The following is a 14789-nucleotide window of genomic DNA, read 5'->3' as shown; positions in this document are numbered from 1 at the left end:
ATATTTTAAAATCTTAAGATAAACTGCTGATTTCAGAAAATGCTCAGCTTCTATCCTGTCCATTGTCTTCAATGGGATATCTGGATGTTCAGAATGTTTTTAAGAATTAAGAGTCTAAATATGGTTTCTGGATCCCAAATCATCTAGTTTGAAAATCTTGACTTACGATTTTAAGCTAACTTCAAGGATATTTAAAAAGAAAGTATACCTCTTCTTGCATAATTGGTATCCATATCCTTAAAATGCACCATAACAAAATCTGAAGACTTGAACAAGATACTCTCTAGTATATCTTCACGTTTTGGCCCCAGACTGGATTCTGCAGTTTTCCGATGTGCAGCATCAAGCACTAAATCACACTATTGAAGATACAAAAAGAATGCACTAATTTAATATACAGTAAGCTACTTGATAACTTCATATACTCACAGACATCAGATATAACAGTTAAAATAAATCTGCTTGCATAAACCTAGATAAGAATAGTCAAAATAATTCATAATAAATATTGAAATATAATCCTACCACTGAATAAACAATATTTGATCTTTTAAAGTAGGGAAGAGTCAAGAAGAAAAAGAAAATTACCTTAGGACTGTAGGTTTTAAAAACTCCTTCATATATACCTCCATTTTTCACCTGTACTTCACATTTGGATCCCTAGAATGCCAGAAAAATACAGTTTTCTATCAGTCTGACAAATGAAATTTGATTGTTTTTCCTCAAACATGTATCTTTATGCAAGTGTATAAAAACATAGCTTAATTTTTAGTTAAATCTACTCATTCAACGTTTGTGCATTTATAAATATGCCACTGTGCTCTGCAGATGCACACAGCTGTGTGTACCAAAATTTGTTCTGAAGGGATTTAAAGATAATCATAGAAACAGTTTTCTCTTGACCAGTTATGGGCCCAGACAAGTTTTTGCAAGAACATAATCTGTGCATGTGTGTAGGTGCAAATAAGGATGAAGGCTTACCCTGGATTCTAGCGCAAGTATGCAGGACAGTCTGGGTTACTCATTTTCAGCATGTCAGTACTTCCCTTAAAATTTAGGGAAGGAGGCCTAGTATACCTTGCATACAGACCCACTTTACGTATTCATAATTTCTCTAAAGACAAAAAAAGCCCCAAAATATGGCCAGAGCATGTAAGTAATCTGCCATACCTATTCACATACAGTTTGTAGCACTGTAAGCCGAAGTACAGAACAGCTATTATTGAGATTATTTAAAGTTCAGTCTTGGCAGACGATGTCTACCATTTAATATTTGCTCCATTATAATTACTGTAACATTTTACAATTTTATGTCACTATAAAAACTGTTTGCCCTCCTGCCAAACATGAAGACTTACAACAACTGATGTAAGTATGTGAACCATTCTCATGTTTGCATAGATGCCATCAAAAGAAATCTGAAAAATAAAAATTATTCTGTCAGGAAACATAGATATATTCCACTGTAACAACTCAAAAAGCCAGTGCTTCAAAAACAATGAAAATGTTTTTCTGTACATACTAGTTCCTAGAAACGCACTAGTCCAAGACATTTCTCAGATAGCACACACTGAATTTAAGTCACATTAGTACCCTTACCCCCTTTTGCCGATCACTTAAACTGAACTCCCTCCTAAACAACATAAACCTTGTGTGTCCCAAATGTCACTCAGAGAGGAAATGCCCTTGCTGGTTAGATGAAGCTCACATACAGAGACTCATAACTGAAAAAGCCCTGCTATCATCTCTGTCTTGTTTAAGAATCATCAACGGATAAGGTACTTCAACAGTTGCAGAAATAGAAAGTGCTTTAATGGCATGTTGAATTACATTATTTCATGGACTAGCTAACAGACCTGATTACACTCATTAACAGAAGCTACAGGCACCAAATCATGAAGTGCCAAAGTGCATACCATAAAATTAGTCAAAACTAAATTCACAGCAGTACTAGAATCTGGGATTCTATGCTACAAAAGCTGACCAAACGTTGACCAGATTGCTAGGTAACTGCTAATTTTTCATAAGCGTACATTAGGTGGTAAGGATCTCATTTTGTTGCACTTTCTCATATCTTTCTCCATCAACTTCATAGTTGCAAACCAACAAATGCTAAAACATGCAAGCATCCCATTATATTTTGATCTTTTTAACTGACAACTTCTCTTCTGAATTCTGTAAGCTTTTTAATCCACTTATGCCTGCAGGTTAACCACACATTCTGTGACATCAACCACTGTTCTAAAAAGATATGTTTAAAGATATTCAACATATTTAGTATTTGCATCTGACCTTTCTTTTTCACCTCTCTCACCTCAAAACTTTTTTAGCTTTAATGAAGAGACTTAACAAACATCTATGCAAGTAAACTACAATCCTTTTAGATCTTCCTCCTCCTGCCCTGTTCCCCAAAATAAGCCATCCTCAAAAACTACAGCACAAACAAATTGGCAAAGGCTTGGTTACTGCAGTTCAAAGATAGATTCCTTAAATCAAGAGCCAAGGTTTTGATAAAACTTTGTTCTACAAGTTATCCCACATCTATATTTGAACACTATATAGCCCTGACAATAACTAAAACCATACCAATCAGACTATTGATAACACTGAGTTAGCTATTTCATAGTAAAGTTAAACAAAATTGTTACTTTTGTTCAACTAAATGCTGTCTTGTTCATTTGTCATCTGCTTAATGAAGAGGCCAATGCTGTAGTCTTCAGTTAAGGCAATGCTTTTGAATTTGTTCCTATTTGTTTCTAAATTAAATTCTATCCACATATCTACAGCTATAACTTCAGAACAAAAGAGATTTATGTTTCCATAGGTCAAATGTTTGTGTCCTTTCTCCATTCACTCCCAATAGAAGACTAAATTAAATGAATGCAAAATAAGACTATCAGAGACATGCTTTTCTGAAGACGTATTCAGATATTCATCAAGGTATTCAAAGGAAAAACTTGACAGAATACTCCTCTATCTGTTGTTCTTACACTGATGCTTAAGTTCACTGTAGGCAAGTAGTTTTCTTATACCTTAAAGTGGTACAACGAGAAAAGACATACTTACTGTAGGCTGAGGTGGTCCTTTGCCACTGCTGCGACCTCTGAAATTAAATATATGCATCAGATGCAATTAAAAAAATAGAACTGCTGAAATTAACCAATTCTTTAACAAACAAGAGTTCAAAACCCCATCTTAATTCAGTATTGCTAGTGGAAAAACAGCACTACTGTAGAGTAAAAATTGATGTAGTAACAATCCCCCTTAGCATTTATCTTCCAAAATACTTGTTTATAAGCAAATAGTGCTCTTAACAGGTAAAAGGGTTACCTAAAATAAATCAAAGGACAAAATGAAAAAAAAATCCTAAAGCCATGTCATTATGATGATCTGAAAAAAAAATATTACCTCTTAAGCAGAATCCTGTAACTAAAACAAGATCCCAAACTTTCTGGCATGTAAAAACAAAACCACTTCATTTGCACTTTCAGGCTCAATCTCTAGCACAGAACCACTTTAATTTAAGACTAGAGGATTAGTACATTGTCATTGTCTTTGTGATTACATATTATTGTAATTGTCATCACACGACTACGACCCATGCTGCAAGCTACAGAGCCCTGATTCTGTACGGGGTACCTATAGAGCTTGAGTACCACCGCAGTCAGAACTGAACAAGTTAATCTACTCAAGTCTGTCCACCCCTCAAAAACAGTAATTATTTTTAATGTAAATCAATCAATGTTTAGCATTTAGGCCACACAAAGGCTTTTAACATGCATGCTCCTAACACACTGCAAACTGAGATGAAACAGCCTGCAATGCAATGCAATGATTTGAGTTCCAACACTGTAACTGTTGTGGGCTTGTAAGCTGCAGGAACAAGTCCCCCAGTTCACAGGTGTACCTTATTTCAAAGTTACTTCCTTGCACAGAGGAGTCCTAATTTTGATACTCAAATTAATAATAAGACACATGATATTAGAAGTTACATGAACTGTGAAAAAATTGCACCAGATTTTTTTCACCATGATATAAGTACATTCATATAACCAGCTTTCCTAAAGAATGTGATACTTGAAAGGGTATCACATTATACAGGTATGGTCAGATTTGAGTCAGATTTATATTATAAGAATGACCTTAAGAGTGCACACTGTAAGTAAGGCAAAATGAAGTCTTCAATTTTACAAAAACAGTTTTTGAAATAGACCTATCTCACAGATGCACATACTTAATGACAATCAATCACATTTATGTTTCAAAATATCAAGACAACATTGGAATCTAAATCTAAGCTGAAAGTCAGCTGCATTCAATTGCTTTTGAAAACACTATGCAGTGTTTGAATACTATCTTGCTTTCAAAACAACATCCAATAGAGCTCAAGAGTTAGTCAAGAAATCAAAGGAACATGAATATTCCTCAAATATATTTTGCAGAAATAAGCTAGCAAATTCATCAGTGAACCATAAAAGTCCTTAAAAAGGAAAAACAAAAATCCCTGAATTATCACCTATCTAGTTTAAGGAAATAGGCTTCTGAAACAGAACTTAGTCTTCATATACAACATCATGCATAGCAATGATACCTGCTGATTGGTTAAAAAAAACGTAGACCTCAGGTGTCAGGCTGACATTTTCAGAATACTTGCAAAGTACTAACCTAACTAAAAAAATACAAAAACCCCCACACATATAAACACCTAACACAAATGGTCTTTATTCAATTCCCTATCAGCTTTAACATTGCGTAAAGCAGCACTGTAACATTAAGCTTGCTCTGGTGAAAAGCAATCTCACCATTTAAGTCTGTCATTTGACAAATGGCTACCTGTGATATGAACCTGCAACACTGTTTTCAGTGTAATATTCAAATAAACTAACTTCTTTATTTGGGGATCTCACCTCTAGCTAAATGACTTTCAGAAAGAAGCTACAGTCCAGTTCTGATATTTTGCTTTTATCATAACCAAAGGCTTCAACAAGCAGCCTTTCAAGAACTGTCTTTCAAGAAACTCTGACAAAGTCACCCCAGCTTCCCTCTGTTGGTCTCAGACATTTTAGTAAGATACTCCAGATTCTGGTCAGCCACAAGTGAGAGTTTAGTGTCTTCTAAATGGAAAGCACTCCCATTTTTAGTGGCAAGTATTCTTAGAACTTAAATAATTGGGTTGCTACATTGGTCAAAAAGTGTGGAGTATTCCTTTAAAGCATTCGATCTGTAGTGTTCTAGATTTTTCATCTCCTTACCACATTTCCAAAGTTACTGTTTCTACCCACACTTCTTTAAGAAGCACTCTAAGCAAAGGTTCTGCGCATCCACATTGGCAAGAGATCACAAGTTACCAATCACTCCAAGAGTTAAGATAATTACCAAAATTCTATAACCTGCACTGATCTACTAGATCTCTTTACAGACTTGACCTCTTGTTTCCTAGCTGTAACTATTAAATACAAACTCTGAAAGGAAAATATTCACCAAGATTTTAACAAATTCTGCTAACACTGCAATATAACCAAAACCACATTTTTTCTGCTAAACCTAAGGCCATCAACCTGAGGTTTTTATTCCAACAGGTGAAGACTCAAGTATCTTTTGACATTTCTTGGATGATACATCACATTAAAAATAAACTAGAACCTTTACAGAAGTAGAAGGTAGACAGTCTTCACCAGAAAAAGTTTACCACACTTTAAAACAGGAGAGTAACACTTAAAATTAAGGGTGGGGGAGAAGAGGAGCAAAATGAGAAGGGTCAGAGAGCAACTTGCCACTACTACATACATTCAGATTTTGATTACATAAGTATGTTAAATAAAAATGCACATTTTGTATTGCAGAAGTGTGGTTCAAGGTAGAGCTGAAAGAAGGTACAGTAACTTGGCAAATCAAACTTGGAAACCCGTTCCAGTGCTTCAGGGTAGGGAAGTCAGTCAGACAAATGCTGCAACAGACAATACTGTTTGATCAAGCAATTAATCTTAGCAGCCAACTCATTGCAGGGTAGTACTTCTACATTAAGAGTGAACATCTACAGAAGTGCTTACTCCCATATGCTGCACAATAAACATTTTTCTCCAATAGCAACTTGCAGATTTTTTCTATTTTTATGAACTTTTACTATCCTACTTCTCAACATCCCTCACCTCCCATTCTAATGTTTACAAGCCGAGTAGAGTGTTTGTATAAGCAAAACAAGGTCATGTATTCACATTTTTCTTGTTAAATGAAAACTAAAGTAAGGAACACAAGTCTTTCCATGATGCAAAAGGTCTCAGGTTTTCTCTCCTAAAGCATCTTCACTTTGAGACCAAGAAACAAGAAATAGATGCATCCATGCTGCAATTAATGGAGATGACCAGCAGCATACAGCGGACATGCAACAACAGAGAGAGTTTTAACAGAGTGAATAGATGTTTCTGGAATACTGACTGGCATTACTACAGCTTTGAAAACAATTTACAAGAGACTAGAGAATTTTCACTGCAAGTAAACACAAGAACTGATAAAGTGCTTTCCTTCAGAGGATAAATACCGTAAGTGGAGACAAAATTCATACCTCATTTAAGAGCAGAATTTGTCTATATAAAATCAAATGGACTGAAGCTGTGACTAGATCATATAAGAACTACTGCAGAACAGTTTTCAGTAGTTTTTCCCTATACTGACATTAGTAATGTCATCTTACAAGACAAGAATTGACAGCTTCCCTAACCAGGTAAGTATACCTGAATCAAACCTGACCCAGCGTGCACTCTGTAGCCTGTGAAAGAATTTGTCATTGTTGAAACTTCATACGTATTGCCACAAATCAGTTGTTAATTAAAAACTTAGACAAAAGCAGGCAAGTAATATCACACAAAGTGGAAAAAAAAAAAGAAAAGAAAAGCATTAATTGCTCTTAAGACAGACACCTGCAGGTTATCCATCAATTGTGCTCAACAGTTTAACACAACTGCATCAAAGCTATTCAGGATTATTTAACAACTGGCTATAACACTGAACTGGTATAAACTTGGACCTCCAAGGAGGTTACATAAGCCAGAAAAAATTTAGGGTCTGCTATACAAAGAACTTTGTGATTTCAAGATGTTAACAAGCTAAACTGAAAAATTAAAAAAGTCACCTTTCTTTAGGACTCTGAAATAGTAAGACAGTAGTAGTTCACTGAATTCAGTAACACACCTTAACAAGAACCTAAAATTAATTCTGCTCAGAAACTTTAAAGGCAGATGATAGTTTTGTAAATACGGAAGCTGCCAATGAGGTTCTTTTTCAGATGAACATCCTATGCAAGTCAGAGGTATGTATCTAATACAAGACAGACACATCAAGGGAATAATTTCCATTTTCAGGAACTGCTATCCAAGGGGCTATTCTACGGTCTGTCACTGCAGTAATTTCTAAAAAAAACAATAGATGCAAAGATGTTAGAATGAACGAGAAATTAATTTTGAATGACAGGTGACCAAATCTCCAGAACAGTCATTTTCACTATTTCAGTGAGTCTTGATACTCGATATTCAGAATTATTACTGTCTGAACAGAATGGACACCTCTCTTCTGCCCTTTACTTAAGCCTTTTAGTTAGTCTTATAAAAAAGGTTGTCAAGGACAAAGAAAAGAGTAGGCAATAAGCATCTACACCACATAGAATAATTTCAGTTTTAACATCTTAATGGGTAAAGCAATTTATAATAGAATTTACAATATTCTTAAAGGACTCTCCGGTCCAATTAGGCAAGAAAGTTACAAAAGCAAGGGGAAAAGGCTTTTTGCCACAATTGTAACTGCACATGTAACCATCCAAAACTTTGGCCTGAGATGTTTTGCCTTCAGATAAAATACCAATGGGAAAATATTGATAATAAAGAAAGATGCACCTTTCAATCATAGAACCCTCCTATGTTTGTATTGGGATAGAACTTAACTAAACACTAAAAGCAGATAATGTTTTGACTAGCACAGTGGAGCAGGTTCATATATGAAATTTGCATTTGCGCCAATTACAGTTTAACATGCTATTGGAATCACCCCTACAACCTGATTTCCCATCTGCCATATTCCACATGCAGTTACTACTAAGTAAACATAGTATTTCATTGAACACCTGTTTACAAAAGTTATTAATCTTCCTTCTAAAAAAAAAAAAAAAAAAATCTTTTAAAGATATTTTCATTTCTGATTTTTTCTCTAATACAAAAGGGAGGATAAGACAATGAAATAATAAACACTGGAATTTCCTATTCACTCACACAAAATTTTACTTTTCTAATAAGAAAAACATATATTAATCATGACAAGATGACGGAAACCAGCATAATGAATAAGCAAAGCTGACCTTCCAATTCACCATCAGATGTAGAAGGATCAGGCACTTAGCCCAAATAAATCTTACAGTAATAAGCACACATCATAAAATTAATTCTTGGACAATTTACTGCTAATGAAATTTCTACCCAAATTTAAACTTTTAAGAAAAAAACTTAGCCAAAAAAAAGAAAATTTGTTTTGCATTTCAAGAAAATAAGAAAAAAATGCTAGTGCTGCAAAGTAATGAACTGCAAAACTACTGGAAAAAAAAAAGCTTGGTGTAAACTGGAGATGCTTAAGTTGCTATTAAACAAAATACACTTAAAAATGAAACCAAGATGCAGACCACCTAAAATCAATTTGATTTTTCATTTAGCTTTTCACCAGAGCCATGTATGAAAAATTTTGCAATATGAATCATCTTTAAATTTGTACTCAAAAAAAAGACTCTTTAGAAGAGTTTTCTGAAGAAGTTTCATATACCTCTATCAGCTCTAAGACTGATTTTACAGACCATTCATACAGAAATTACTTGAAGAACTGACTAACAAAAAATAAGGTGCAACCACCTTTGACAGAACATGTCAGTTCCTAAAAAGTTTGGAAGCAGAATCTGCCAATAAAAAATAGAAAGATTTCTCCTCCATTGGTTGCCTAACAGTTTTAATTTTAACTTGACAAAGAAACCGATGCTTGCATTCCTTAACCTATAAAGACAAGTGTTCACAGCTAAACTGAAATTTCAAAAAAAAAATCTATAGGTTTTGTTGTCCTTCATGTTAACCTCTACAGTGCCACTCTGTGTTGGCAAGGATAACTGTTTAGCAAAGAACAGTAAACAAGAAATTTTCAATCTATACGCCCATGTATAAAAAAAAATGTTAAATTGTTTCAATGAATCGCTAAAAGTATCAGTTTTCACGTTTATTTTGTTCTTTTTCAGCCCTACTAAAGCATTTCCACTTCCAGTTCCACTGATAACAAAGTAAAACCCTATTTTCAGCGATGTCCAGCAATAGGACCACAGTAAATTCTGTTTTAGTGCCAATGCACAAAACTGAGTAAAGAGCATAAAGGCCAAATTAAAGGAGGAAAAAAACCAAGAAAATAAAAAACTGAGAACTACAACTTAACATGAAACTGCTCTGAGAGACTATGACCTTCAACACTGTTACCATCCTGCTCTGCTTTTCTGTCATGACCCTACAGCGTTAAAAAAATCTCAGAATATGAATAATCTGGTTTTTTCCCTCCTCTCTTTCCTCCTTCAAATATATGTGAATTTCTATAACCAATGCTCTTAGATAAGGAGCACAAGCAGTATCAATCTTCCAGAGGCAGCAGAAGGTAGCAGGGCCTCAGGAGTGTGCATGGGGAGAGGGAGATAAGAGAAGGGGAATCCGAGCCCACAAGGAAACCCTGATTCCTGACCCCCCCTTAATTTTGGGGGGGGGGGGGGGAATGAATTCATGTTTGGATGACACTTCCAACATTTATCAGTTAAATCGGATCCATCCATAATGCTAAGCAGCGCTCTGACCACTCTGCCTGGGCTCTGCGTTTTATTGAGATTTTTTTTTAAAAAAATGAAATAAATAATAACCCCGTCAGCAGAAGGTGCTCTGCGAAAGGCAGATGTTCGCACACTTTTAAATTGCGGATCCCCCCCGCCCCCCGCCGCCGCCCCAGAGGCTAATACCATGCGGGAGGGGCGACCTTCCCCCCCCCCCGGCCCCCGGCCACCTTCCCGCCCGCAGCCCGGGAGGCTTCGCCCCGAGCACGTGCGCCCGCGGCCGCCCCCCGCCGCAGGCCCCGCGGAGGGCGGGGGGGGGGGGGGGGTCTCGGCCCGCCGCTACGCGCCGCTGCTTGGCGAGAAAATGGTCCCCGCGCGGCGGCGCGGCGCGGCCCGCCCTGCCCGCCGTCCCCCTGAAGGGCACCGCAGCCGCGGCCTTGGCGAGCGGCGGCGGCCCGGCCTCGCCCCGGCGGCACTGCGGAACCGGCGCCCCGCCCGCCGCCATGCCGGCCCCCCGGGCGGAGCCCCCCGCCGCACCGCGCCGCGCCGGGCCGCGTCCTCCCCACCCCCCGCCCCGCCATGCAGCAGGCCCCGCTCCCCCCTCCCGGCCGCCGCCGCCCATGGAGGCCGGTGCAGGGGCGCGCGGGGGGGGGGGGGGGGGGGGGGGTGGGATGGCGGCGGCCTCGCCGTGCCCTCGGCCGCCGCGGCGGGGACGGGCCCGCGGCCGCGCACCCACCTGCCCATGTTCTGCCTCCCGCCGCCCGCGGCTGACGGGAGGCCGCCGCCGCCGCCGCCGGGGGGCTTGCGGTTGTTGCCGGCGGCCTGCGCCGCCGCCGCCGCCGCCTGCTGCTTGAGGGACATAGCGCGGGGTGGGGAGGGGGGGGAAGAGGGGCCGGGGCGAGGGGCCGGGTCCGCGCGGGGCCTCGCTGCGCTCGCTGGGGCCGGGGGCAGCCGCTGTCTCGGCCGGTTGCTCCCAAACAGTGTGAGCGGGGCGGAGGGAGCGGAGCGCGGCGCGGAGGGATCCGGGGGAGGGAGGGAGGGAGGGAGGCCGGGCGCGGGGAGAGGAGGTTGGGGGCGGGGAGGAACGGGGCGGCGAGGAGGCGGCGGGGCGCGCGGCGGCGCCGCCGCCGCCTCTCGGCCACCCGCCCTCTGCCTTCCCGCGCGGCGGCGGGCGGCGGGCGGCGAGCGGAGCGGCGGCGGGCGCGGACTCTTTACGGGAAGTCGGAAGGGGCCGCGGCGGTGATGCGGCCGGGTGAAGGGGCGGGGAGGGAGGGGGAGCGCGGCCGGGACACGTGCGGCCCTCCGCGCGCCGCAGCCCCCCCCCCCCCCTCCCCTCCCCTCAGCGCCGCGCGCGCCCGCCCCGCCCCGCTCCCCTCAGCGCAGCGCAGCGGCGGGAAGCGCTGAGGGAACCGGCTCGGCGCCCCCGGGCCCTGCCCGCCACTAGCGGCTCCCTGCGAGAGGCGGCGGGTGTCGCCGGGCGGGACGGGGACGCGGACCGGGGGGCGGAGAGGGGCCGGCCCCGGGAAGATGGCCGAGCTGCGCCAGCGGCCGAGCGCGGCCGGGAGTTACCTCAGTGCCCTGCGCTGGCCCCCGAAGTTGTAAACCGATTTTTTTTTTTCCCTTACCTTTGAGCACAGAGACATTAAATTCCCTCACCGGTGAACAGTTGCGTCCCGCAGCCATTGCACGCAGTCGCCGAGTGAAACACGACAGAAATGGAGCCGGGGGGATTGTCAGGTTGTTCACTGGCAACCCCTCCGGTATTATTATTATTTTTTTTGGGAGGGGGGGAGGAGGAGGACTCGTTCTTTATTTTTTTTTTTCTTATTGCTGCAGTCAAAAGAAACCCTAACTGGAAGGAGGTGGGGGAAGGTATTTGATCACAAAATGCCAGCTCACTCCGCTAGCTGTCTGACAGCACCAGATTTCACACACGAGGCTAAAATGCAGCCACTGACCAGCTCTGGTTCATTGATCGTAGCTCGATGCTGAAAAAAGCATAGTCTTCACGGGCTCTGGAGTGCACCCAATTCGTACCAGTACGTAAAAACAAAGTGTGGTCTGTCCTGTTAAAAATCTACGTACATACAGGATTAGCAAGAGTAGATGTCGTTTCAAAAACACAAGCTAAATTGATTTATAGCCATGGTTACTCAAAATGCTTCGAGTTTAAGCTATTCATAGAAATGCTCCAGAAATCCCACAGGATCCAAGGGTAATAAAAAGGAACTATGCTGTTAGGCAGGCATTATTTATACACCTTGCTTGTAAAGCAACAGTTTTCCCATGCGGTTGGAAGAGTTGTGGGTGGCAACACACAATGGTAAAAAGATAACAATATTTAACAGCTTTCTCGAATTAGCATTTTCCCTACACTTTTGACTGCTAAACTACTTGTTTTGTTTTACCCAAATAACCTGTGGTTAACACATTATTAACTAGATGACAGATTCCAGCTGAAATGGGCTCAGAAGAAAGAATTATTCAATTGGAAACATGTCCCTGAACAGAGCCAGCAGTTTAAGGAAACTAAGTTTTCCACTCACTTTAGCAAACTTACTTGTCACTTTGCTATTTCACAACCACAGAATCGAGAGCCCCAAGGATATCAAGAGTTTCAGCAGTCCAGGAATTTCTGTAGGATATATTACAGTATGTAAAGTTGCACTACCACAAGCTTTAGGACCATTTACTGTAAAGGCAGAAATCTGTCTCACTACACTTACAAGATAACTAACATTACCTAAGAGAAGCTAAGAGAAGACAAGCCTTTTTTTTTTTTTAAAAAAAAAAGTTGGGAATATATGTATTGTTTTAACATGTTTTTATGTATGTGTATATACATGTGTATCTGCTAGCAGACAGAAAGTTTTCACCACACTCTTTAGGAGTACTTATTCAACAATGTATTTTATCAGTGTGCTTTGAATTTTAAAGGAAAGTTATATATATATTAAAAAAAAGTATGTAAGAGACAATACAGCATAACATATCCAGATCACTTAATAGGTTTTTTTAGATGTAAAGGAAGTTACTTTCAATACTTTTTCAGCAAAGAATGTTTACAGGGCACAGCAATTAGTCACTATTTATCTGACTAAAGGTTAAGAACTTTTTAAAGAGACTGCAGCATTTTGAAGCCGCAACCATGCTATGGCATCCCACTGGCTAAGATGAAGCCCCTGATAGTCAAAGATGTCAAAGAACTAAAATAAGTTCCCTTGACAGAGAGGGTTTCTAAGAGCTGACATGACTATATTGAATTATTTTTGGGGTAACGTTGCATACTTAGAAAGCAGCTGTATGAATAAGACTCTCTTGTTCATATCTGCAGTAATGACTCAAGTGCAGTTGCAGTTTGACTTGTTTTCTTCTTTAATGTATTCTTTGTTTTGTTAGCTCTGTTTGGCTTCCGTTGTGTTTTCTCTGCTTTATTTGTCTAGCATCTTCATACAAACACTTTAAAAATAAATATAGAAATGACCACATAAAATAGCTCAGATGCTAATGTCCATTAGAGGATCTGCAGTTAGGTTGCAGAATCAGATGGCAGCCTTCAGTGACTGCTCCCACAAATACTGCTTTTCACCTTCCTCTTGTGAGCTCACTTCTCCAACAGGCTACTCACACTTCCAATGAAATGGAGTTACACTGGCAGTGTGGTGTCTAATTCCCTTTACCTGTGATGTCTACTTCCTCTCCCCATACACAGTTCCTCTTGAAGGTCCTGCAATTCCCAGCATTCCGTATTTATCTTTATATGATTTGGATCTATTTGTTGCTATTTCTTACCATTATTTCTGCTAGTTTAGCTGGAAATGATTTGTGACAAAGGACAGACAACAGTCTGTTGCTCCAATGATCTAGCTGTAGAAAACTTCATAATTCAAATTTGTGTGCTCCATGGTCAAGAAAGAAAAGCAATTGTTTATGATCAAGACTCACATTCTATTGTGCTGTTTCCATTCGTACTCCAGATCTTTTTGAAGACTACTGTTTTCATTCAAATTTGTGACTACATGTGCAAGCCGTATTTGCATAGGAAGATTAATGATTCTGATAATATCATGACTTACCCAGAAATGCTACATGAGGTAACATTTCCTTGACATAACCTGCCTTTAAGTATTGTGCTCTCTTCCTTGAGCCATCAAGGTTGATCCTCAACAGCGTTCAACAAGATGGAACACGCAAGCCTATGGAGGGGCAACTAACACTAGCACTTGGCATTTATTTTAAGCAAAACCAACTCTTTGTTGTTTGAGAAGCTCACAGAACTGGGTACTTCTACACTTTTTCTCCTGAAGACTTCTATTAGTTACTTCCAGTATCCCTAATCCTACGCTTGGAGGCTAAAGCGTTGCTGACAATGCTACATGCACAGGAAAGACATCAGGAACTAAACAAAACCAATGCCCAAGTTCAAAAACTTACTAGATGAGACAACTACTGCCTGTTGCTGACTCTTTTCCAACTCTCTTCCCCGCCCTAGCTGCTATGGTAGTGTCTTTTCATTGCCTGCAGTGCCTGAATTCACAGCTGGATTCCAGGTGGAGACCAGCTCCCATCAAACACATCTCTCAACCCACCTTTGCACTGTTGTATTTCCTCCCAGTACTACCCATGCCATTGCACGTCTTTCAGCACATGGCAGCAGTGCTAACAGGGGCCAGACAGTAGCTTTCAACCCACCAACTCCTCCTCAAACTCAGTTCAGACAGGGTGCAGATGAGATAGGCCTGCCAAAACATGCATATGCAAACCGCTTATACTACTACCAGTACGAGATTAAGGAAAATGGCAACGTGCACAGACCTTGAGAGAGGTGGAGGGGAGTACAGAGGTGCCAGGGCTTGTTTTACCTGTAAGCAACATTGCTGTGCACCTTGCTCTCAGTTTCCCTTGGCCCCAGACACCAAATGAGAACATTTCCTTCCCTAGAAGGCAAAGTTTTAGGATC

At 40.9% G+C, this 14789-nt stretch overlaps 1 protein-coding gene across 9 annotated transcripts in view; it reads right to left on the bottom strand.

The window, feature by feature from the left end:
• Nucleotides 1-10830, bottom strand: part of ATXN2 (ataxin 2) — a 55120-nt gene extending 44290 nt beyond the window's left edge. For 6 of the 9 annotated variants that reach the window (XM_062589927.1, XM_062589928.1, XM_062589930.1 and 3 more), the window contains exons 1-5: nt 10566-10651; nt 3067-3103; nt 1359-1418; nt 589-660; nt 209-359 (exon numbers count right to left, since the gene is read on the bottom strand). In XM_062589927.1, coding sequence (XP_062445911.1) covers nt 209-359; nt 589-660; nt 1359-1418; nt 3067-3103; nt 10566-10573 — 328 coding nt within the window. In that variant the 5' untranslated portion in view covers nt 10574-10651. Of the gene's footprint in view, nt 1-208; nt 360-588; nt 661-1358; nt 1419-3066; nt 3104-10565 lie in introns of all 9 variants that reach the window. The other 3 variants (XM_062589933.1, XM_062589934.1, XM_062589926.1) reach the window with 2 other exon arrangements.
• Between the last annotated feature and the right edge of the window lie 3959 nt (nt 10831-14789).

This window comes from Rhea pennata, chromosome 17 (assembly GCF_028389875.1).
Source record: "Rhea pennata isolate bPtePen1 chromosome 17, bPtePen1.pri, whole genome shotgun sequence".
Lineage (NCBI taxonomy): Eukaryota > Metazoa > Chordata > Aves > Rheiformes > Rheidae > Rhea > Rhea pennata.
The sequence above is the reverse complement of the archived record's forward strand: the minus strand, read 5'-3'. Positions and strand labels throughout refer to the sequence as shown.